The sequence below is a fragment of the Styela clava genome, chromosome 12 (genome assembly GCF_964204865.1).
Source record: "Styela clava chromosome 12, kaStyClav1.hap1.2, whole genome shotgun sequence".
Classification (NCBI taxonomy): domain Eukaryota; kingdom Metazoa; phylum Chordata; class Ascidiacea; order Stolidobranchia; family Styelidae; genus Styela; species Styela clava.
The window spans coordinates 21237582-21262195 of NC_135261.1; the positions used below are offsets into that span (position 1 = coordinate 21237582).

Genomic DNA, 24614 nt, shown 5'->3' on the forward strand with positions numbered 1-24614 from the left:
CTGTAGGGTAGGATAAAATCAGGTAACTCTGAAATTTGATTTTTGTCTTGGCTGCAGTTTATTAATACTGTAATGGGGTTTTGAGTTTCATTTGTTCTCAAATGAATTTGCACATATGAAAGAAGCGATGCCTATAATAAATATGTATATATTAACGTAAAACATTTTATCAAATTGAGCAACAAATTGTGTGTCGGAAATGGCGCCTATAACAGGAGAGGGAGTGGTCACTTTTTTGGGGCCAGGCCACTGAAATGGGGCCAGGCCACGGAGAAATTGGGGCCAGGCCACGGAGAAATTGGGGCCGGGCCACAGAGAAATTGAGGCCGGGCCACGGAGAAATCGGAGCCAGGCCATGGTGCTATGCAGTAATACGGAGCCACACTGTATAACAGACCCTAAAATGCTTTTGATGACATGGATTTTCAGATGGTACACGTATTAAACTTGTGCATTAAATTCGTATAAATGTTGTATATTTCATTTTTTCAGATAGGAATATTCACTAAACTTAAACTGAAAAATGACAGCCATGGTATTTACTGGTTGTCTTTTTATTGCGTTTAGTCCTGTCACAGCTATGATCCTGTTTACAATTGTCAGATTCCCACTTCGGATTATATTGCTGGTCGTGGGAGCATTTTTTTGGTTACTTTCATTATTCGTATCATCGCTTGTTTGGCTTGCAGTTGTGCCATTGAAGGATGATCTCGCATTTGGGCTCTTCGTAAGTGTCATCTTGCAAGAAGTTTTTCGTTTTGCCATCTGCAAAATTATGAAGAAAGCTGAATCCGGATTGCAGCATGTACTCAGTGAGGAGGAACGAATATCCATAGAAAAATACAAACTTCCATATGTAATTGGACTCGGATTTGGGCTTATGAGTGGATGCTTTTCAATTCTAAATCTTCTTTCACAATCCCATGGCCCAGGAAATGTTGGAATCCAAGGGAATGCAGCCAGCTTTTTTCTGGTCTCAGCATTTTTGACAAACGCCTTCATACTGCTTAATACATTCTGGACTGTCGTGTTTTTTGATGGAATGCAAAAGAAAAAATATATGTCCATGTTGTCTGTAATTTCAACACATTTACTTTTGTCAGGTCTTACGTTACTGAATACAAGGGGATCTCTGTATCTTATTTCCACAGTGTTTTCTTATGTTATTGCCTTTTCAATGATGATATGGTCTTATAAAATTGCTGGTGGGTCAATGAAAAATATTGTTGCTTTATTTAACAGTTGTTGTTGATGAGTATTATAGTTTTAAAATTAATTGTTTGTATTTTTTATACAGAATCGGAATCTATATTTCCATACTAAATAGCGATCCTTGGTGTGAAGTATAACAATAAAACATAACAGATATTCATGTGAAGGAGGTACCGGTAGTTAAAAATGCCTTGTAGTCTGAAATCTGTGGTCCAGTTTTCAATTAACTGATGTTACATGTACAGTATAATAATAATGCTTGTGTAAAGCAGTGGTTCTCGATTTTGGGATCAATGGCAGTTCCCATAACTTGATAACATGCAAGTATTCAGTTTCCAATGTTATATTTTAGTTATTTCGGGTCATTCTTCGACTGTTTTGAAATGTAATAACTGTAATACTTGGTTTTTGAATACTTATTACTTGTTATGTTTATATATTTTATATAACTACCCCATTTGTTTATCATTTCAATAATGCTTAAATTGGTGATTTTCTTTTTGCAATTATTCAGATCATTTTGAAATTTGAATTATCATAATTATCTTCGAATCCATAGGCTTGCGATAATCTCATGTAGTTTAAGTATAGTTATATGAATCATTGTTTTTGACATGTTTCATTGTATACTTTCTTTCAAAGCCTTACTTGGAAGTGGAACGTTCAGATATGTGGCCTTTTCAACATTTAATTTTGCAAGTGTTGCATGTTTTCAAGAATGTGTATGGTGTCATTTAATTATTTTTGCTAAGCTATAAACAGGGATGGGAAATAGTGAATACTTCACTATTCTAGAATTCCTAAATTGACTAAATCCCATTCCATTTTATTCACAGTTATTCAGCTAGGAAATAGTAAGAAATCTTTCACTACAGTGCTAGATTAAAATTTGTAAAAGGAAAAATTGTAAATGTATCAGTGTCTTTGTATTTATCGTAAATAAAATTGTATTGTTTGATGCCAGACGGGAGATGTCCCAGATTAATTGAATTTCAAAATTTTGACAATATTATTTTGACTGAAATATTCTGAATTGCTTATATGTAGCCACAAGTAACTTTTTCATGTTTGACTCCACATGAACTATTAACAAAAGCGTATGCGAAGAATCAACATTTTTATATTATATCTGAACGTTTCAGGTTTACATGAAATTATTCTGATATGATCCCAACTTGTGGTTGAGACTGATTGGTACTAAAATCAGACATGTTTTTTGATATATATTTTCGTTTTGTATCAAGTTCAGGCAGTTATATAATGCAAACATGAGATCGGCTGTAGTGATGCTCCGATCGATATGGTATATTTTAGTTGTAACATGTCTATTCAATTTCGGTGAAGCATCTGATTTATATGAAGAAACTTTAGTATTAAAGCCACCTAATGATGATCAATTATATGCCGTGTTCAATTTTTCTACTGTTTCAGAAGATTTAAAATCCTTAAAAAGTGAGCATTTTTAAAATTTGGTATTATGTTATGGCTAAATGAAAAGTCTTAAGTGATTGTTTTGAACTTTTCATACCTATGCTGCACATGCGACTTTATAATAACTTTGATATATTGTATTGTCATATGTTGTTGAAGTCGCCAATAGCCAATATATGATCTTCCATGGCATTTCATCCACCTCTAAATCTGTTCTATACTATTTCTGAATTCAATATTGTAGGAAAATGTTTGAATCAGAATTTATTTTACTACATCTGCAGATCACCATTACAGTCTCTTTCCACGAGTTATCGGTGAACTTATTCGAAAATATGGGATTGCAGAGTTTCACTTGTCCATGACACAAGGTCTTTGGAGATACGAAAGATGGGGGCATCCTTATTATCCAGCACCCCCTGGTGCCCAACTCTGGGTATGGTTTCAACCCGAAATTGAAAGGTATGTATGCATCCTAGATTCGTAAGTTACAATATGTAACTCCTGAGACTTAAATGTCATTTCAGCTATTTAGCAAACGTTTAAATTTATTATAGACCATTTATATTTGGAAAGATATTATTTGGATTTAATTGAATTATCATCATTATGCTTTTCAGTGTTGAGGCTTCTTGGAAAGGATTCACAAATGCTTTGTCAGGATTATTGTGCGCTTCTCTCAATTTCATTGGCAAAACAGAAACAGTAACACCAACATTGTCGTTTCGACCACAAGGTGCTATACAAGGTAAATATGGTAATTTGCAAGGAATGTCTTGTTTCAGAGTAATGTTTTTCCAATAGGCTACCCGTTTTTTAATATTTTTAAATATTTTTTTACCAATACTAAGTGTAATGAGTTAAGTGGAAGGTTGAACCAACATTTGGTATTGTTTGGATTCATTTTCATGAATGAAAGTGGCCTTTTTACTGTAATTATAAGATTTGTCATAGTTCGATTTGCTGGATAGTATATTTCATAGGGGGATGGGGTATACTGAGTAGAGATGTACCGATACCACTTTTTTCGCCGATACGGATACCGATCCGATACCAGCTAAAAACGCTGATACCGATACCGATACGCCGATACTACAAAAAGGCCGATACTACCGATATTCGGATACCGATACTATGTAATTATTTATTAATTAGGTGTGCTGGGCAGACAGGTTAAAACAATGGTCTTTGAGCGTTGTTCATAGCACACATTATTTCAGATCGAAAAAGAGATCTATCACATAATATGAAATTGATGTTTGGCATCCAGATGCTTTAACTGATTAAGATACACGATAGTAATCTCGGTGTTCAATTAGAAAAATCTTGAGCCGGGATGTCCAATTCGAATTTATTGTTAATATCGCGACTTTCGAATATCGTTATTTATGTTTAAAAGAATATCGCCCACGCATTCTAGCGCCGCTGTCCTACGTTCAAATTAAAAGCATTTTACAAATATTTTATTTTGTGGTTAATCGTAATCATCGCCGCAATAAAACAAAGCCAACATGAAAGAATATCAATCAGCACCGACAAGAAGAAGGCCTACCCATAACCGTCGAGGAGGTTTTTTTACTTTACTATTTTATAATATTTCACAATTGCTATCATATATTTTGAGACAATCTAGTCTAACTCTAGGCGGTCATGTCAAAATATCTATAAAGAAATTGTGTAATTAAACAAAATTAAAATTAATACCTGCGTAGACTGATAATTGTGTCGGAATTTAGTTTATCGATGTCGACGGACTAAAATGATAATAAATGATAGTCGTAATTGACGACAAACAGTCAGAATTTATATCCGTGCCAAAAGTGCATGAGCCGTTATTCAGGACCCCAATTCCACTGTATGATTTAAAACTGGGCGCCTACTTGCTTTTTGTTATGTGCTGTGTTGATATATTTCTTCATAATTACTATGTAATATCAAAAATGTCAATATAAAAATTTGACAGCAAAAATAGCCAAATTAGTTGAGCTAGTTTGGCTGATGAATAGCTAAAAACAGGTGAATCCTATTCCCTCGCGGGGGTGGGGACATGTATGGCTCATAGCTCACGATCTCTCCAGACAAAAAATAAATTGAAAAGTAGTATTCCAACTTATCTTTTAAAACATTCTGGACCAAATCAAAAAGGTAAATATATCGGAAATATCAGCCTTAATCTAACCGATACCGATACATGGCCGATACCAAAAAATGACCGATATTGCCGATACCCGATACATCGGTACAACTCTAATACTGAGTAGAATCTATATGAGCCGCTATAACTTGTATGTTGAGTAAAGGATTTGTACTTTGTAGCAACATTAGGTTCATATGCTATTGTTTCATTTCATTGTATATAGATCGCATGCCTACCAATCATAAAATTGTTCTAGATGTTTATATGTGAAATTTTTTCTGTTTGTAAAAATGTTGTTTTGAAAACTTCCTTATAACACTTCTTCTGGTGCTCATTGGCACTTCAGTAAAGACTATTTGCCTCAGTGGATAATCTCTAATGAAAAAAACAACAGCCGTCCCAGAAAAAATGGGAATTATGGGAAAGCATTGTAGTCAAATGCTTTTTGTCTTTCATACTGATATGTAAGAATTTCTGAATAGCCGCCGAGAATTGACGCAAGGTGGTGGGCTGGAAATTCAGTTCACAGGCAAGGCGCACATTGACCCACGATTACGTTTGTATTATGGCCGTCAAAAAAGAGGAAAAATATATTTTTAAAATGATTCAACAGCTATCTGCGGAACCATTAGGCAAAAAATATGAGCTTCGGCGTATGTTTGTGAGCGCACGATGCAGTAGCATGGTCAAAAACGTGTTTTGCTGCTTTTACATTGTGACGTCACAGACTCGGAGGATTCGATTCGAGTCTTTAACCTATTACTCGGATTTGTCGAATCCCTGTAATGCCGGACTCGTCCATCCCTGGCAGATCATAGAGTTGAGCAACTTTCCAAATTAAATATCATTTTTGCATCATTGGACATGTGGCATCATGGGGATAATTGAACAATTTGTTATTAATTTTACAGATGCTTCCTCTTCGTTGTTGCGATATGCTGTACTTTCACGAGAAACTTTATGCACAGAAAACTTAACTCCATGGCTTAAGATGTTACCTTGTGGTTCAAATGTGAGTTTGTTGGTCTTCCTACCTTAAACTTATTATATCTTTAGGAATAGTGTTTGTAATATCTTTCATTCATGTTCCTATTTATGTTACAGTCAGGAATATCCAGTTTGTTAAATCCTGCTGCTCTTCATCACAGTCAATATTTGTCTCTTGGTTTGAATTATAAGCAGAAATGCTTTGAGGTATGAATGCATTTTGATCATGTGATCATGTTTTTTCAAGTTAAATGATATGTTCAGTTATCAGACAACATGCTGGATATGAAGAAGGGCTGGGGATCTGATTTGAAACCCTCAATGCATACAGTTCTGGAGCTACGGTAATATCAAATTATGGCTCTAGTTCGGGAGCTAAATCCTTTACCTCATTATTAAACGTTGGCCCAGATTCATTTTTGCGGAGGCTGAACTGAAATCTGTGGGTTTCAAATTTCAAAATATAAATTCTAAATATTCAAATTCAGCTTGAAACTTTAAATTAATTTTACGTTAAATTCAAGAAACAATTTTAGCATAGAAAAAATAATTAGATGTTTAGAAACTGGAGCCACTTAAATTTCTGGTAGCTCTGGTTACGGATCCATCTCCATCTCTACCAAAAGGTTAGGGCTTCAGGCTTTTGGCTCCCCAGGCGTGAAATAAAGTCTGGGCTAAGAAGACTTCGTAGATATATACTACCTTGATAAATATTTCTAAATGAAAATAAGCTTACGTAGCGATGACAAATTTTAAAGTTGGTCATGAACTTAAGCTTATGTCATAGTTTGTTCAGATTGGCTAGCTTTAGCTTAGTACAGTTGATATGGTTTATCCATAATGTGGATGAATAATTTTGGCCCCAATTATCAAATGATTCACTTCATAGGTTTCAGCTGTGAAGAATTTCACATACAGAATTGAAAGATATGAATCCTAGATTATTTAGATTCAAAATGATATGATATAAAGATTTGCTTAAGGACTATGAAACATGTAATTTAGATACAATGTATAGTGATTAGAGCCAATTGTTTTCCTTCACAAGGCACATGCGAAAAATTCAACCATTTCCTTGTATCACATTAAAATGCTCTATATATCATTAGTATTCGGAAATATTCAGCAATTAGCAATGTGAAACATAATTTATGTATTTTATCATACCCGGTATGTCCAGTGTTCATATCATCCAAGTTTAACATAATGTTAGGTCTTTCGTTTGTTCATCAGCATGTTTGTTGGCACAGATGTATTAGTTTTTAAGGTAAGATTCAAGTAAGTGGTGTACAAGAGCATATCTAATTTCTACTAATTATACACTAGTCTACCATGCCATCAACAATTTATAATACAATAAATATTGTCTTGTAACATGTTGAGATGCTGAAGTCCGAACTTTGAATTATATATCCATTTTTCAGGCTAAATATAAATCCTATTTTTGCCCTCCTTTTGAACTTCTGCAAAATTTTATATGAAATAAAGAAATTTTTGGGAATTATTCAGAATAATAGTTTAGTCAAAACAGAATGTCTTTATTCTAGGATACTTTGACAATTTAATTTTTGCTTACTACCTGATGATGATACTTCTTTTGTAAACATTAATATCTAATTTTTAGAAAAATTGTGACAATCCTGCTATTCAGCTTCATCAATCGGTATCCACTATGTTTGACTTGAGAAAATCCACCAGTGAAAAACCAGGTGATAAATTTAATTATGGGCTGTAGCAGTGGGCAATTTTCCAGATATTAAATTGCATTATTCTTTTTAGGTTTTAGTGTTTCTACTATATTGAACAAAAAGATTAAAGGACCTTGTCCTCTGGCTCATAGAAGCGACATAAGACTTTCAGTACCAGAGGTATGGAATCTTGTTGATGCTTTTCTCTAGCTAAATTAAGACTCTGCTGCATGGGTGCTGCTGCTCGATACCCAGTATTGGTTTCCGTGTCTCCCTCCACCCTGAAATTCGGTTTGCTTATGATTTATTGCAATTTGTATGTCTTGTGCCTATTTTCAATATGGTGATAATCAAATTATTGATTACTGCAAGTTATCAAGTTAAGTGAGATTGCTATTTATTCAATAATTCTAACAAATCGATTAAATTAGAGTAATTTGAGTTAAATTACATCGCTCTATCAACCAATGTTTCTTTTTTAAAACTGGTGCTTCTTAGCTGTTTGTCAAGGCGCTGTAATACTTTTTTTACAATTTCATAGTGCTTACCAAAAAAATGGTTGCATTGAAACTGAAAGAATGTATGTTGATTGATTAAGTTGTTTATTATAGTATATTCATATCAACAAGGCTGTATAATCACCATACATAATTCAAAATTGTATTTAGAAAAAAAAAAATAGATTAAATCACTCATGCCTAATTATTAACACTTCAGAAAATTTTGAATTAAACTGAATTTAAGAGAAAAAATTTGCAGAAAGCAACTTATCCACAATCAGCTATATCAACTACTTTTTCACTTGTACTTTATACATCACCATTATGACTTAGGTCACTAAGCTAGCTCGTAATTCGTTATCATGTCACAGTAGTGGCACTGCTGGTTCACCCACTGAACGAATGTTCTTATTCTTTGATAGAGAGTTAATCGCCAATAGTTGTCAAAATTTATGGACTGTAGATGCTATTCTAATTATTGTTAATAGTACTCTCTCATGAACCTGATAAGGAAGCAGTAGCTCATCTTTGTTACATTCTGTTTTAGCATGTTTCACTTTATCCAAGGCCAAGTATAAAAGAAAATGGTTTTTCTGTCTATGATTTATTTGATCTTAAAGCACTCCGTGATATACAGGTGCAGTGGAACATTAATTTTGACGGAGGTGAGGAAAGTTGTTGGTAACTATTTTCTTGAAACTTTGAATTTACGATAATTCGAAGCTATTTTGACAGTCGACTGCCAAACCGTTTGCTCGTTAATTTAGTTGAGAATCGTGTACTTTTTCAAATTTGACCAACATTTATGCATCAAATTTTATGTTTGAGAATGTATGAAGCAATGTTATGTGTCATATATTTATATTCATTTCACGAATACTGCATGTGGCCCGAGTTCCAGACTGTCATAATGAAAGGTATCTCCATACATTATCTTTTTTACTTTTTAAGAAGTCTTTCTTGTTTGACCTAGTTTTAAATGTTCTGAATATTGGTCGAAATACTATTTATTGTCTTATAATTTTTCTATTTAGATGAAAAAACAACCCCCATCCTTGTCGTTCATTGTCATCTTGCTGGTATTGGACAACAGGAAGGTGGAGTGAGATGCAGGTTGTCGAATTCAGCAGCGAGAAACATATCTGTCCTAGTTATGCAAACTGTTCCCTGGTTTTTGCAAGTTTATCTTCACACTCTACAAATTACAGATCAAGATGGAAAGATTTTGCTGCCAAGTACTAGTTTTTTCTGAACAGTCTGAGGCAAAGCAAATCACTTGGTCACTGGCTTGGCAGATGTCATAATCATTATTATGTTCTGGTTTAGAATAAATATATCTACGGTATAAAATGTTATTAGACTAAGCTGTTCAATTAGATCAACTAACATGTATGTACTAGCATGACAATGTAAGATAATAATTAGGATTGTTGCTGATAAAGCTCTCGAACGGTTTATTTTATTCAACAGTTTCTGCACTCTGTATGTCATCTTTATTGCCCATACTGACCTTGACTGTTCAGTGTTCAAAGTCTTTGAATTAATAAATATTTTATTCAGAACGGGTGACATTTCGCCCTGCAAAAATTCGTCAATCACCTCATTTTCTTGAATACATGTTGAATATATCTCCTTCCTCAACAATCAAGATAGCATTGCAGTTTAATAGAGGCTTTTTAACATGGACAGAACACCCACCTGATGCTAATCATGGATTTTATATAGGGTAATTTTTTGATAATTTCAATTATTTTTTAAATTTCGATTTCCATCCATGAACCTTGTGTCAAGAGCACGTTGTAAATGCTTGAACTATCTCAATCTTCAACTACATTACAATCATATATGATGAATTTATTCTCTATGAGACTATGTGATTTCATATATAGACAAAAGTCGGTCTTTCTTGAGCTATATTATGTAAAGACGCAAGATTGCTTACGAACAAGGGGATTGGGAAATTTGTCAGTAAATGTAGCTTTTTATTTGCATCTGTCACTGTGATTGTGCAGGTGTATTTTAAATAAACACAACAACTCACTCAATACTGTGTATTGCAAGAAACTGGTGAAAAGTTCGACTCAGTGTGTAGTTTAAAATTCAAACTTTTTGATTCTCTGGTCTAGTGACATAACTTCGAAAATTCCAGCACACAATTTATACACGAACATGTTTAAACCTGCAAAACATACAGATTGAAATGATACAAACCACCACAAGATGTTTTTCAACTGTTCAAAGAATCATTTTATAAATGCCATCTACCATTTGGTACTTTTTTAATAAAATGCGTTGGATTTCAGTTCTACTGTTGTGTCAGTGAGAGAAAAAGACATTGAGATAATGGGATCTGACAATGTTCATCATATTTATTCTGAAGCACTACAGGTTTTTGTGCCGGTTCCAGATTTTTCAATGCCTTACAATGTAATTTGTCTCGCATGCACAGTGCTTGCAATTGCGTTTGGATCTCTGCACAATTTAACTACAAGGTGAGGTTTCGAATTTAAATGATATCATTTGCTGGTATTGTGTAAGCTACTTATCGTGACCTTTGATGGAGATGGGTTTAATGTGGAACTCTAGATCAGGACTCCCAATTTATTTTGTTTGGTTGCTTGGTGTGAACAAGTGTCTAGTTTTCTTGCGACTGGGGATTTATCTCCCCATGAACAGAATTTCCTTTCATGTTTTCTTTTATAGTTTCATGTTCTTCACTTCTTTTAAAGTGCTTGTTATATCACTTTGTTTAAACTTTCGAACTGGATGGAAGCCTTGAATCCTACGATTTTTTCCTGCTTTTATTCACAATCCATACCTAAATATGACTTATTTACATGCCACCATTCCTATTTATTACAGGAGATATCAGGCTTTCGATTCTGATGAACCAAAAGCAGAAAGTTTTGTCAATAAATTAATGAGCTTCCTGAAAAAATTAATAGGCTTAGTGAAAAGAGATAAACTGATAGAACCAGGAAACAAAGATAGTTGAACGGGTTTTCTGATATTGGATGGTGAAAGCAGACTTGAATGAATCAGACATGTGACGTTGACATAACAGGACAAGTTTGTCTCTATTCTTCATGAATGAATTATATATATTAGCAGACAGTGGTGGAGGAATTGTTATATTTCACTTCCTTCCAGTTGTTTTATTACCAGTTTAACTTCAGATGTGATCGCAAAATGTTTTTATAGCAAACCGTTTTGGGAATACAGATTTTTCTCAAGATTTTACGAATGTTTAGTGCATGTATATAAGAAGTTTGAATTATGCAAAAGAGTTGTGAGTGGGTCTATGAGTTATTGACACATTTTGCAATGTCGGAATTCATCTCTTTTGGATTTTTTACCGTATCATGCCTCGTGATCGCCCCATTCACATCTGTTTATATTTTCTATCTCAATATGAAGTGCTCTATGTTCAAAATATTGTCTCTAAATTTTTTCTTCACATTTTTTGATCAATTCCTATGCACAAACACTGGAACTCTCGAAATATTTTCTGATTAAAGTTGTTACTCGTATTCGTGTCATCACTTCAAACTCCGCGTGTTTCTCGAGCATATAAGCGACAATAATAGTTCAATAATCTGATAGTAGATCAAAAGTCATCCATAGGATTACATCGGTACACGATATCAAGATCATCTCCTCTGTGGTATGAATATGGGTCTTCATCTGTATCTGAGAATGAGATATAAAGGTTTGCAATTTATTATATAACATTATTCATAAAGCAACGTGGTTGAGTTGGTAATCTTTTTTTATGAAAGGTAACCGTTGCTTTCACATAAATTACAATTCGGATTGATGAGCGATTTGAATCGTTGTTATCCGTATTTGTGACAACGAAATACTGCGACCATACTCTCCATATTCGCTCTTATATGAAATGTAGTGATTAGATGTATACAAATTTTTATTTTTGGCTATCTATTAGTTGGAGAGCTGGACTTTACGATGAGATGTGAAGAAATAGGTAGCATTTGAAACTGTTCATTGATTTTCACTTACCGTAAGTTGTTAGATAAAATTAAGGCCGTTTAATGGAGTTCGAAATCGTGGGTACAGTTGAATCAATTTATATGTTTGCCAATGTGCGTATGTTCATTCTATAGGGATAAATGCATCAGTGGGCCACAGCAGTACTTTTATTGACTTTCTAAATGTTGAATGTTGATATATTGGTGCACGAGAATACAGTTATGCGGTGATTTTTAGAAAAGGTATATGAATTTATGACTTGGTATTGATTTTTCCTCTAGTTCTCTTTCAATATTTTATTCTGCGCAATAAGCTCTACGACCTGTTCCAAATGTATTCGTATTCAGTAATAGTTTGAATATATATGATTTCCAAGTCGGTACCTGCAATATATTCATCTGAATCAGTGCCGCAGTCATTTACTCGGAAATTTATACTTCCGTGTTGATCAAAACTGAAATCGTCTTCATCTTCCATACATCCCATGTCTAATGTATCCAATTCTTGTATCATTATTTCATGTTCGTATAAGGAGCTGAATTATAAAATCAAATATTTGCATGGTCTAAATTGTCCAGGAAACGAAATTCAGTACTTGTCTATTTACAAATTGTACCTACGTACATTTGCACCCATGGATATTTGCTTACATGGACATCTACACCCATAGATATATATGTAGGCTATAGGGCCTAGGCCTACTCGTATGTGTTTTCATGCACATACATTTGCTCCTTCAGATCTCTGCCCCACGGATATTTTTGTTGCGTTAAAATTTCGTAATTCTCCAACACTATGATGTGAGTTTTACAATATCTAAGCAATCTAGAAAACTTGGTTTTATTAAAAAAAAAATAATAATTCAGATAGCATGTGGCGATCGCACTGCGCAGTGGTGTTGTCACAATATCGACCAAAAGTGTCTCTTAGTTTATATTCTATTTTACGGATTTTCCCAATTCGTAGCAATCAGAGAGTGCTTCATAAAGGCTGCAGTTTTATTGGTCTCAATGGTTTCTCTAAAGGGTAAATGTACGAAGTTTTACAAAGATGTCCTTATACCGCTTCTTCAAATTCCGATATGATATAATTAAATAATAACATAATTGCATTATTCCCCATTAAAACATAGTTCTGTGATGTTTTTCGTTTAATCATTGCTCCTTTTAGCAAAGAGTAGACTGAAGCGCCTTCAACTAGCGTTCATCCTTCCGATGAATTTAAGTCAATTTTCTAAGAATCCCTATTTACGTTGGACGCTGTTCGCGGAAGGAAATTAATGTAATAAATGATTAATATGTACCTAATATATGTGTACTAGCGTAGTTCTAAATAACAGAAATAAAATTTCTTGGTCCTAATAGATTGGGTATTTGATACATCCATTGATTGTATTTTTTCCTCTATATATATTGAATCTTCATTTCAGCATTATATAAATTATTATTGGCGCTCCAGAAGTATGTGTACCAATATATGGAAGTAACTAACTTTGTTCGCCCATTTTACAACAAGTTGTGTAAAGGAACTGAAACCTATTGGCAGGGAGATATTTACTTGGCTAAACAGACAGCCCCCGAACTTGTAATAGAACTAAAATAAGGAAAATCGGAATAAAATTATGGCATAATAACCCGAACCTAGTGCACATACTACGGGAGTACCATGTTATTTAATCGAAATTTATTTTGTAGTTGTTACAAACGTAAAGAAAGTTAACGATAATATAAACGGAGCAGAATCATATTCGCAAATGGAAGAGAGTAGGCTACATTTGCGTTATTAAGTTAATAGAAAATGACTTCAAACAAAGGTTGATGATGGTTAGACATCATTAATTCTATTGGAGAATCGCGATTAATTTTTTAACCGATCTTGCCCTTAGGCCTTAACAAATAATCCTTCAAAATTTAATGAGGAAGGCAACGTAGTTTAATAGGCCTTTAGAGTTTTGCTGTATTGTATAAGACTATTGACGTATTTGTTTGACTATCGCAAAAACACGTTATAAGATCGAGTGGCATGTTGGTTTTGTAAATTTGAAAGTAGGCTAGGCAAACTTCAGTTATAGTATAGGCTACAAGATCAGTATTGATGATCTCGTTAAACTCCACATAAACTACTTACGAATTGTTGCCTCGACAGTCAAGATCTACGAAATTATTTTAGTCTTTAAATAAATTGAAACACTTTATTCCAAAAATGGCTGACCGTAAGTTGGAGAAAAAAAGTGTTTAGCACCTAACGATAATATTCTGCTTCTACCCTCTCAAAGTATATATATATATATTTTCCTATTTCAGTACAGTTTCCATTCCAAAGTACAATCTTGAATTCCAAAACATTTGATGCAATATATATATTATTCGGCTATGAAATAATATATATTTCTATATATACAAGTAGTGGAAATTCACCTGTTTTCAGATTCACCACCGTTATTCCCAGAGTTTTCGTCTGAATCATCACTTCCAGTGCTGTCATTTTCTAAGGATATTTCGTCACAATCTCGCGTGAATTCAAATTCTCCAGATGCTATATCATCTTGTTCGTCGTCTGTGTCGCTCCCTCCAGTGTGAAAATAAAACGTTCAAAATTCAGTAGAAATATCGAGGTCATTATAAATTTAACAACAGCGTGAAACAAGATTATGATAGAAATAGACATACATATAATTTATATATATTGTATTATCTTTATATTATTATTCAATGCGTCAGAAATGGGTAATGACTAAGCTTGCTCGAGTAGTATATTTGAGGGTGAACAAGATTTTGAAGTAAGTTTGATTGGCATATATATATAGCCCGTTCCTATTATTACTTCGGTTCATTTTGTGCGAGCACAGCTAGTATTCTAAAACGCTTTCATGAAACCACCCAAACCAGGAACAGGCTAAAATATAATATGCCAATATCACTCATTTTTGGCAACGATACGTCATCGTGATAGCAGAAAATTCAAGCCATAGAGTTGCGATGTCTAAGTCAGGGGTCGGCAACCTACGGCCCGCGGGCCGGATCTGGCCCGCCGAGTAACATAATCTAGCCCGCGACGCTTCACTGAATTATAGTAACAAAACAGCTGTTGTGACGATTATATTTTTCACGTTGCAAAATTCATTGTGAGACGCGTGCAGACCAAAGATGCTAAGTAGGCTATGAGTACTTACAAGTATTCGATTCTTATCCGATTCCTAAATTTTCCATTTCGATTCTCGATTCCTTGACATAACTTACCGAGAAAACATACCCGCTTAAACAATACTAACAAATCAAACAAGTGAGCGATGTTCAAATATATAGACACGAAAGCCTAAACTAAATAGTATGGGTTTGAGAACCACTGCAAATTTCCTAGCAATTGGTGCAGTAGATAATGATAAAAGATATTTTTTAATACCAAGAACAAAAAAATGAATTTTAACGAAAAATATAATAACAAAACGATTCGAATGTCCACTTTGTGTCAAATAGTTTATGTCATAGCAAAAAGTTCAATTCGTTCACATGTCTTCCTGTAAGCTCGATCGAAATTTGGATACGGAAAGCTCCTCTGATCTAAATGCGGATGTTGCTGGGATACAGAGGTAGTTTTGGATACCAACTACGATGTTTGGATTCGTTTTTGTTTTGTTGCCAACATTGCAACATTTTTGTGGGTCGCAGATATGACAAGAGTTCTGTCATTCAAATATTTTGATATCTCAGCTGAAGCCTCCACCTCTCTGGTCAATTCATCAATGTCACCGCGAGTCACTTCAGAGCTAGCCATACCCTCACTGATCAGATTTTCAATACATGCTTAATTATTTCTATGGAAGAGTTCTTTTGCTATTTTGGTCTGTTGGACTGCAGAATGTTCCATCTCTGAGGTGTAAAATTTTCTACTTCAAACTGCAACAAGTGTTTTTTACTATTCATGATGCCCCTTGCTCCAAGTAAATAGGAATAATGAACGCAATAAATAAGAAAAAATATACGGAAATGGTCTGAAAGTGGCATGTACCTTCAACTTGCGCAAACGAGCGTGAAGGACATTGTAGAAATATAATTAGTTTTCGGCGTTGTAGCAATTCCACATATCAGTTTATACATATATGCGAAGAACTTGTCACAAAACGTTATGCATTGTTTGCAATTCAAATTTTAACCCTAGGAATCGATTCCAATGCACCGGAATCGATTCTACTCGATTCCACAAAAAATCGATTCTGGAATCGAATCCGGAGTCGATTGCGCCATCCCTAGTGCAGACTAAATTATATTATAATCTAGCAAATATAAAATACACAATTACTCGTTTAATGAACCTATAATTAGATGATTATTAGACAAATGGCAACAAAACGCAGAAAAGTTGATGCTAAGTGCAAAGGGTTCAATGGCGCCGAAAATGCAACGCAATGAGGAAATAAATATATATTATATTTGAGAAATGTATCCTTTTTTTCATTTTTATTATAAAAAGTATCATCCGTTTGATTTTAACTTCCTAAAAATATGTGTGGCCCGCCAATGACTTGCAACCCTTATTTTGTCGCGCGAGCAACAAAAGGTTGCCGACCCCTGGACTCTAAGTGAATAATACGAAGTTGCTCCCCCGTACAATTTCCAAGTAAAGAAGACAAAATTAACCCCTCATGTTAAGTTTCTTTTCTTTTGAGTTATTAAATTAGATCTGAGTCAAATTACGCATGCGGCCAATCATTCAATTTTGTTCGTACTGACTGAGCTTTAGAGATGTTAACGTAAGTAGAAGGAGCGACTCGAAAAAAAAGAGATATAGTCAGAACAGCTTTTCCCAAGCTATGGGTCGCGACCCAAAACTGGGTTGACTGAAAATCTACTTAAGTCGCTTGTTTTTTTAACAAAAACCTTATTGATTTTATTTTTATATATTTGGTATCGAAGTGTTGCTCATTAGTAATTGTATAGGTGGGAAGTATCACAGCGTAAAAACTTTACCTGGTTATAAACTTATAGTGCAACTGATCCTCAAGATTTTAAGGAACTACCACTTGTTGAGCATACACACAGCCGGACGGACTAGTAACAAATAATTTTACCCTCACGATAGGAAGAAATACTACATGGACCTGTTATCATACTAGAAATCAGAAGACACATGAATAATAGGAATACGGAATTCAACAAAATGAAAGTAATATTCATCTTCGTGCCAAAACTGGCTACTTCAAATAAAATATAAGATGAACAAGGGTACATAGATAAAAAAAGATATAAAGTCAATTCAATGATCCAAGAAGAAGAAAAAAACAGTTAGTGACCGTGGTATATGATAGATGTTACAACAACGTTACTAGGAGAATAATGACAAGAAATCAGGCAAGCCTGCCTGTAATGGCAGTTAATAGAATTGATGATTGCTACTGAGTCAGATATCACAATCGTATTGGAGCAGACTCAAATATATGTTTTACATATATTAGGCTACATCACAAAGCACATACAATCCAAGGTTTCGTCTTGCTTGTTAAATATAATTTCCTAGTCAGTCTGAGAGGTGAAATAGGTAAAATTCAATTCATAGATGATGAATGTTGAAACACTACCATGGTGTGTATAAAGACAATAAAAATTATGTATATTATGCATGTCTGCTTGTAATCGTAATTGACAGGAAAGATAGCGATAGAAAAGCCACTAAATACGGGAAAGTGTCCTATGATTTTTTAATTAGTTCACAAATTTATTTACGCGTAATCTCACCCCATAATACATCGGTGAATTTTAAAATACAGTTGTATGGATGGGTCCATGCAATCAATATATATACATGTTACACATACTCAGAGGCGGATTAAGCTCCTCTGGTGTCCTAGGCACTGAAGACTATATGGTGCCCCCTCATGTGTAATTTAATTATAAAAACAAAAACCACATAAGTGTATTATCCATTAAAAATAATCACAACCAACAGTAAATAAAACAACTTTTACAAACATTTTAGTTTTTTTTTAATTGTTATATATATATAGCCGATATATATAGGCCGTTTACTGCCGATATGATATATCGGCAAACACGCAATATCGGGCCGATATATCGGTTAAGCTCTAATCCAGGGGGAGTGTGACAATAAAGATTCATGTCTCCAGTCTCAACGTGAATCGAAATACCAAAGGATACAATTCTGAACTGTAGTTTAAAATTTTACCGGTACCTAGTAGTCTACCTATGGGTGGTTCAAGGTTGCTAGGTTGAAGGACCGCAAAAACTTTTAAGGAGGTATCGCGGCCGCAAGTCGGAGAAAACCCAGAAGTGATCGAAATATCGCGAGTTTACTCACTTAAATTTAATAAACAACGAGAGTTTACCGTTCTAATCCGACTATTATTATGTTGCATGGGTGGCGTTCTTTTAAAGAAGATATATGAAGCCTTCAGTTATTTTAAAGTTAATTCCCGATAATTACCGTTGTATTTTGCGCATCTCGCCTTTAATGTCGCTTCAAATTATATTCTTTCGTGACAGATATTACTTAAACTGTGTGATAGGCAAGGAAATACGTTTCCGCCGTGTTTTTCCATATGTCACCTTTCTTGGGACACTCATTTTATTACGAATTGTTATATATATTGAGTAATTTAAAAACTTTCAGCGTGAGCGAGCTTAGTGTCATCGTCAAATACCAACCAAGTCCGTCTAAGTTGGTATTTCGGGATCTAGCTAAAAAAAATGGATTGCGCGGCGTGAAGTCGGCTCTGCGTCTCGTCTCTACTGTCACATGTCCGACGCTTAAAAACAGAGGAGTGTTTTTACTAAAATAAAGGCACAAAGCGTTAGAAAAGGGGTTTGAGTCTCGGGATCCCAACCCCGGTTGGAATAACTAAAAAAAAACTCAAAAACGTTCCTCCATTAGATATAAATATACGCTAAAATTGTTCGGTGACCCGCACGGAGAGTATCAGCCTGATAGGGTTTGGACCACCCTGGTCTACCTTATCAAAAAACTCCCGACTTCGCTGACCACTATCATCGTTGAAATGCGATCGTGGAACCGCCACATAGTGTAAATAGTTTCATGGTCCAATTGTTGAAGAGAAAAAGAAATTTTTTGAAACAAAAATGCAGCAACAAGGAGAATACTAGAAAGAAAAAACAACAACTATTTAAGAAAACGACTCATAGGCCCATTTCGTGTCAAAAAAAAAGGTTTCAGTGTTTATTTCTAATAAGGAAAGTTAATATGATATATATTCGAAGACGAAAAATAAGCGAACATTTTAAAGTTTGAGTCGTCTGGTGAACTCGTAATATTTTAATTAACACCGATAAACTATATAAAATTATGCTCTAAAATTTCTGTGGTGCCCCTCTTTGATTGGTGCCCTAAGCACGTGCTTATATTGTTTAATGGTTAATCCGGCGCTGCACACAACCAAGTAAATTTAACAGTATAGGCCTAATGCTATTTCAATAATACGGCTACATGTGCCATAAAAAAATATTTATTTTAGATAATGCAGATCAAGTCATCTGCTGAGCTGGCCATGGCGGAGAGAGTGGTGAGTCCACATTAACAGAGAATTGCCCAGATTGCCGTTCTGTGGCACCTATACCGAAATATACTGATATATATGTGAGAAGCTACTGTAGAAATATGGGAAACTCTACGTCTGTCAAATAGCCTGTTCAATTTGTTGCATCCCGGAGGGGTGGCAGTAAGGATTTGTTCAAAGATAATTGTTCTAAAACACTTGTTTTGAATCAAGTTGTTTTTTGCCTGTTTTGTTTAAAATGGATGTGGTATTTGATTGTAAATTATTTGATTGAATAGGTTAAAGAAAAATGGAAGTAAAAACTTAGCGCTTATTATTCTCAACAAACCCTTCAAAACGCCACAAATATCGATGTCCACGCCTTCTCAAGCTGTAGTTCAATACGTCCGCTAACGTGGTTGGCGCAGTAAGACGCAACCGCTAAGCCATTACATGAACCACTCTTCGACGAAACCACCTTGCGACAATTTAAATACGACCGAATAAATGAGTTTGTATTACATTGAAATACTATACTCGTTTAGTCCGTTTATTACCGGTATCTAATAAAAGGCGATTAACGTGGTTACCCCGCTTGTCGTGAATGCAGTCACTTGCTTCCTTCGTTATGAACGAGACTCGGATATTCGGGTCGCCTGAATGTATTTTATTTCCGTATTGTCCTAGTATTTTATGTTCTACTTTTTTTTCCTTATTAAAATTTAATGTTGGACTTCCTTACAGGTGACGCTGCTCGAACACCATTAGGCCTACTGGTTTATCGCGTCTCCCTTCACATTGAAATGCTTTTTTTCTTTTTTTTTCGTTCTATTTATACAATGTGTATTCTCGACATGTGTAAAAATAAACTACTGATACTGATACCCCTTTAACCCCAAGAACAAAGTATCCTAATTTATATTATCCGAACAGTTTCAAACGTAATATTGCCTTTATTTTATGAAAAAAAAATAGTGATACATAAACTCGAAATCCCTAAGATGACGTCGTAACAGATTAGTTGTTACGGCATTGTATCAGAGGGGGTTACAATTAGCATAGCCCAGGCTAGGGGGTCGCATCATCTGAATCGGTAGGTTGCCGTCGATCTAGGTATGTATCTTTTTCATTATCGTAACGCACTTGTTTCACCGAAGGCTGCCTTTGATTCAAATGCTTTTGGATTGCATTAGGCTCGTGAGCTATATGTTTCATGATTGTTCTTATTCAAAACGTCTCTCTGATATCTCGGATAAACATTCCTGGTAAAATCTTATGACTTTGGAGTATAGGTACACACTTGGCGATGAATGTATCCGATAAAAGTAAAAGTCTAAGCAAGAATTTTTACTTACATTATTGAAATTATCAATCCGGCAGCGTGTGTAGCTCTCAGAACGCAACGTTTTGGCGTGGTTTCACGGCGTTGCAAGGGGTATTTGAATAAATATTATATACAAAAATTACCGAAAAAAAATGATTCAAAACAAGTCATTTCGGGTATCGGAATAGGTAACCAGATATTTGTTTCAGATGTATGAACTTGATGGTGAAAGAATCCGTAAGGGTCTATTGAAGAATCAAGGAAAATATTACAACAAAAATACACATTACGCCCATAACTATAATCCTACACGTCTAGTAAAATCCTAACATACCTTCTTCGTCATCCTCGTCAGATGTAAAATCGCTATTTTCTTTATCCTGATCTCCGAAACACGTTGGACATAGAATATAATATTTTGTTCCACCGTCTGATTCGTGATCAAAAGATTGCTTTCGTTCAACTGGTGATTTCCTATAACTTGGATTATATCTCATTTTTGCGCTGGTGAACGAGTTATTGTGGCGATGTTTGGGTGGACAATTATTAGACGTAGCATGAGATATCGATAGAGGTTGGCAGGTTATAGTTGGCTTTAGTTGAATTTCATAATCTTTACGTGAACATTTTCCATTGGACGTTAATAGAACGGGACTAAGGTCTGCGGAGTGTCCTTCGTACTGCAGAGGGTTAACAGATATTGCACTCCTTTTCAGAGATGAATTTTGTGCTTTTCTTTGTAGTATAATATTAAGTTCATTTCTATATTTTTTGTACATATTCACACGATTTGAAGTTGACTCATTTTTGAAGTTGTGGTTGTTTGATCGATTCTGATACGCTTGGTTTTCAGTCAGGTCGCATTGTATGAATTTCCCGAATTTATTTGAAGAAACCAGAAGGTGACTGTGCACGTTGTCCATCTGGATAACATCGCACTTTATAGACTGGAATTTTCCGATACCTTGAGATATATAAATATCACACTGCGGCGGCGGAACTTTACTCAAATCATCCATTATTCGATGTGCTGGTATAATTGTACACCTTTCAAATATCGAGCTAATTCAATACCAATACGAATTCTACCTTATTTAGGCTTAATTTTTATAATCTAACAAGAAAAATTGAAATTAGCTGAAACACGAATATGGTACGGTATGGTCGAACTATGAACGGTTTATTATCGTTTTAGTGAATTTTTTTTTTGTTATATTATTCTGAAATATTATATATTAATCATTACGCTCATACTTATATACTATATTTATAACACTTACTCGTAAGAACAAATTCTGACCGAACAATATCCGTCTGTGTGGATTATTATTCCATAATAAACCAACCTGTCTCTGCCGGCATCACTGGAACGAACAGTGTTTTTAGAAAAAACTATTCGAGATCCACAAGCTTGTACTGTTTTCATAAATATTGATGAAAAAAAATTAGTCCTGAAATCTTCCAGATACAGGAAAATATAACTCAGGGGAACCTGTCCGGCCGTATGCTCATGCAGACCTTCGTTTCACCTTCGTGGAATTCATGGAATTCATGAGTACACGCAACAGGTCAAGATTTAGGTCAGGGTCAAGAATAAGCCTAAAAGACAAATATTCGATAACTAAAGTGTTGTTATGTCCTTAATGAGCCTCTTGAAATCTTCCGAGCATTCGACACTGAGACGAAGAAATAATTATAATGTGCGAAATATTTATCGAGTAATTGCTCGATATTGCAAACTCGATCACTCAACTTCTTCTTGCCAGTGCCTATTCATTCTAAAAAATTGATCAATGGATGCTACGCTTACCATTAAACTTATTAAAAACAGCTCCAATCGGTTTCAAAAACCGGTTTTGTATTGTGCTTGTAGATATATATATATATTCTATGAATATATAATGTATTCCATAATATATCCCATGAATATATAATGCATATGCATCTGTACAAATATTCGCACCGAGATAAAATATTTCTGTTACATTTGGTATTCTATTTTTAAAAGTTATTCGTATTTCAAATTCAAGACAGATATGGTTCATCTAAGAATAACTTAAATTTTAATTAAATAAGACTTACTAAGTAATCCGAAGTCAATTTACATTTTTGAATAAAGTAAACATCGTGAATTTCATTTCGGTGCTTTGGTATGAAGTATTTCGAGACTTCAGGGAATGTTTACGTATATAATATACATTCCAGAAGATATGATCTCAACAACATATATACCAGGGATGGCGAACCACTGACCCACTGCGTATTTTCAATGACCTGCCAAGTCACGAAATAGTACAGAAAAAAAAACATACTAACAGCATTTAAGTTATAAAAATAGATGATAAATCCGTACTACTTTGATAGACCAATGCGAAAAGCGTTACAATATTTATAGCATAACACTGGCACAAATCTCCATTTGAATGGTATTTCCCGCGGCACATCGAGCTGACATATTTAACAGCAGGTTTGATTTATATGGGGTGACTAAAACCCAGAACTAAAAAGAACAGGGTGAGAGTTGGTATAAAAAAGACATTGAGCCATACAATTCATCTGTTCATTTCTCGCAACTTGTCATGCTACCGAGATTCTCTTCCAAAAGTGCAACGAGCAAGCGGCAGCAAAATATATTTTGGGAACCAGAACTTTATGCTACTTTGCAGTTTATTTTTTCCCCACTTACAATGCCGGTCGAAAAACAAAATTTTATAGACTTTAATTAAAGACAGCAAAAATCTGAACTAACAATGGAGCAGGTTGGCAGCTGAAAGCCGATCAAAAATACAATTCCCTTAGAGTAAAATTCCCTCCAAGCTCTTTCTAAAAATCGAAAAGATTTACAATAGCATTATAAATGTATTTTCTTTAAAATTTATATGCATGCAAATTCGTGTTTTCGAACACGAATTTATAAAATAGAGTCTCAGATATCGCCTCAGCTTCTGATTAATGCTCAAAACTACACAAGACCAACACCGGGATTATAAGGCTATCGGAACAGATGAGGCAGCAAGTTCCTCATTGATTAAATATCTATGACCCACAGTCTTCTTTTCCATACTACAAATATAATTTTTGACTCATTGATCAAAAAAGGTTCGCAATCCTTATTTGTATTTACTGGGAGGCTGAACAGGTATAAAACCTAATTGCAGCATTCCAATAAGATCAATCACCCAGACCAGTCAATATCACCATATAAGCTGCTTACTACTCTTTATCGTTTCTAATTTGGTAACTGACGCTAATAATTACCAGCTTTTCTTCAATATTGCAATCATAGTCTCTCGAGACTAATTACACAACTAAATATTTTGCAAGCTGTTGACGACTTTTCCAAAACACTGGATAGCAAATTTCTAGATGCTTACATGTAACTAGTTTAGTTTTTATAATTGCCAGATACATTACCTGTTACTGTCATTTATAGTTTACAAAACCGAAACATGCATTCATGAGAGTTGAAAAAAAAATACTACCACTGAATAGAGAAAGAAATGAATGGATTTACTTTTCGTGACACAAAATCAAATCGGCATTTTTAAAGAACGGCAAACAAGTGTGAGTAAAATCAGAATATAATGCATACAATTGACAAGATTACTTATAACTCCGCAACCTCAGTACGGAAATTGAGATAACATATCTGTGATATTATCTTTAATGCGGGTAAGAAATTACGACTTGCAGTTTAATATATATATATAAATGTTATTCCTCTAATGTAAAATAATACCATAAGGTCGCAGATCAGAGTATACGTTTTAAATTTATTTATTGAATTATATTCAATGCTATTTTGTTACTTTGAAAAACAACGCTTGAAACTCTGTTTTAT

The 24614-nt window shown here is 34.5% G+C and overlaps 3 protein-coding genes across 4 annotated transcripts; 2 read left to right on the top strand and 1 right to left on the bottom strand.

Annotated features, from left to right (window-relative positions):
- The first annotated feature begins 464 nt into the window (after nucleotides 1-464).
- LOC120329294 (gamma-secretase subunit Aph-1b-like) lies at nucleotides 465-2456 on the top strand. Its single transcript, XM_039395873.2, has one exon. The coding sequence runs from the start codon at nucleotides 524-526 to the stop codon at nucleotides 1250-1252; it is 729 nt and encodes a 242-aa protein (XP_039251807.1). The 5' UTR covers nucleotides 465-523; the 3' UTR covers nucleotides 1253-2456.
- Nucleotides 2457-2480: 24 nt separating this feature from the next.
- Nucleotides 2481-11485, top strand: LOC120329292 (GPI-anchor transamidase component PIGT-like). 2 transcript variants are annotated; one of them, XM_039395870.2, is made up of 12 exons: nucleotides 2481-2664; nucleotides 2928-3105; nucleotides 3264-3391; nucleotides 5692-5792; nucleotides 5885-5974; nucleotides 7392-7476; nucleotides 7547-7635; nucleotides 8503-8620; nucleotides 8990-9190; nucleotides 9516-9681; nucleotides 10259-10447; nucleotides 10818-11485. In XM_039395870.2, exons 1-12 carry the CDS (start codon nucleotides 2481-2483, stop codon nucleotides 10948-10950), a joined length of 1662 nt encoding a protein of 553 aa, XP_039251804.2. In that variant the 3' UTR covers nucleotides 10951-11485. The 2 variants fall into 2 exon arrangements, with proteins under 2 accessions (XP_039251804.2, XP_077974442.1); XM_078118316.1 differs by having other exon boundaries at nucleotides 8593-8620.
- Nucleotides 11486-11491: 6 nt separating this feature from the next.
- LOC120329293 (uncharacterized) lies at nucleotides 11492-21875 on the bottom strand. Its single transcript, XM_039395872.1, has 4 exons — nucleotides 21108-21875; nucleotides 14363-14513; nucleotides 12329-12480; nucleotides 11492-11645 (listed from the first exon to the last, which is right to left on the bottom strand). Exons 1-4 carry the CDS (start codon nucleotides 21790-21792, stop codon nucleotides 11563-11565), a joined length of 1071 nt encoding a protein of 356 aa, XP_039251806.1. The 5' UTR covers nucleotides 21793-21875; the 3' UTR covers nucleotides 11492-11562.
- Nucleotides 21876-24614: the final 2739 nt, after the last annotated feature.

Excerpts from the sequence above, each read along its gene's own strand:
- LOC120329293 (XM_039395872.1), bottom strand. The coding sequence starts at position 21,792 with ATGGATGATTTGAGTAAAGTTCCGCCGCCGCAGTGTGATATTTATATA. Across the intron at positions 14,514-21,107 it reads TGACGAGGATGACGAAGAAG|GGAGCGACACAGACGACGAA; the intron begins GTATGTTAGGAT and ends TTCACACTGGAG. Across the intron at positions 11,646-12,328 it reads TTCAGATGAATATATTGCAG|ATACAGATGAAGACCCATAT; the intron begins GTACCGACTTGG and ends TCTCATTCTCAG.
- LOC120329292 (XM_039395870.2), top strand. The coding sequence starts at position 2,481 with ATGAGATCGGCTGTAGTGATGCTCCGATCGATATGGTATATTTTAGTT. Across the intron at positions 5,793-5,884 it reads TGTTACCTTGTGGTTCAAAT|TCAGGAATATCCAGTTTGTT; the intron begins GTGAGTTTGTTG and ends TTTATGTTACAG. Across the intron at positions 5,975-7,391 it reads ATAAGCAGAAATGCTTTGAG|AAAAATTGTGACAATCCTGC; the intron begins GTATGAATGCAT and ends TCTAATTTTTAG.
- LOC120329294 (XM_039395873.2), top strand. The coding sequence starts at position 524 with ATGACAGCCATGGTATTTACTGGTTGTCTTTTTATTGCGTTTAGTCCT.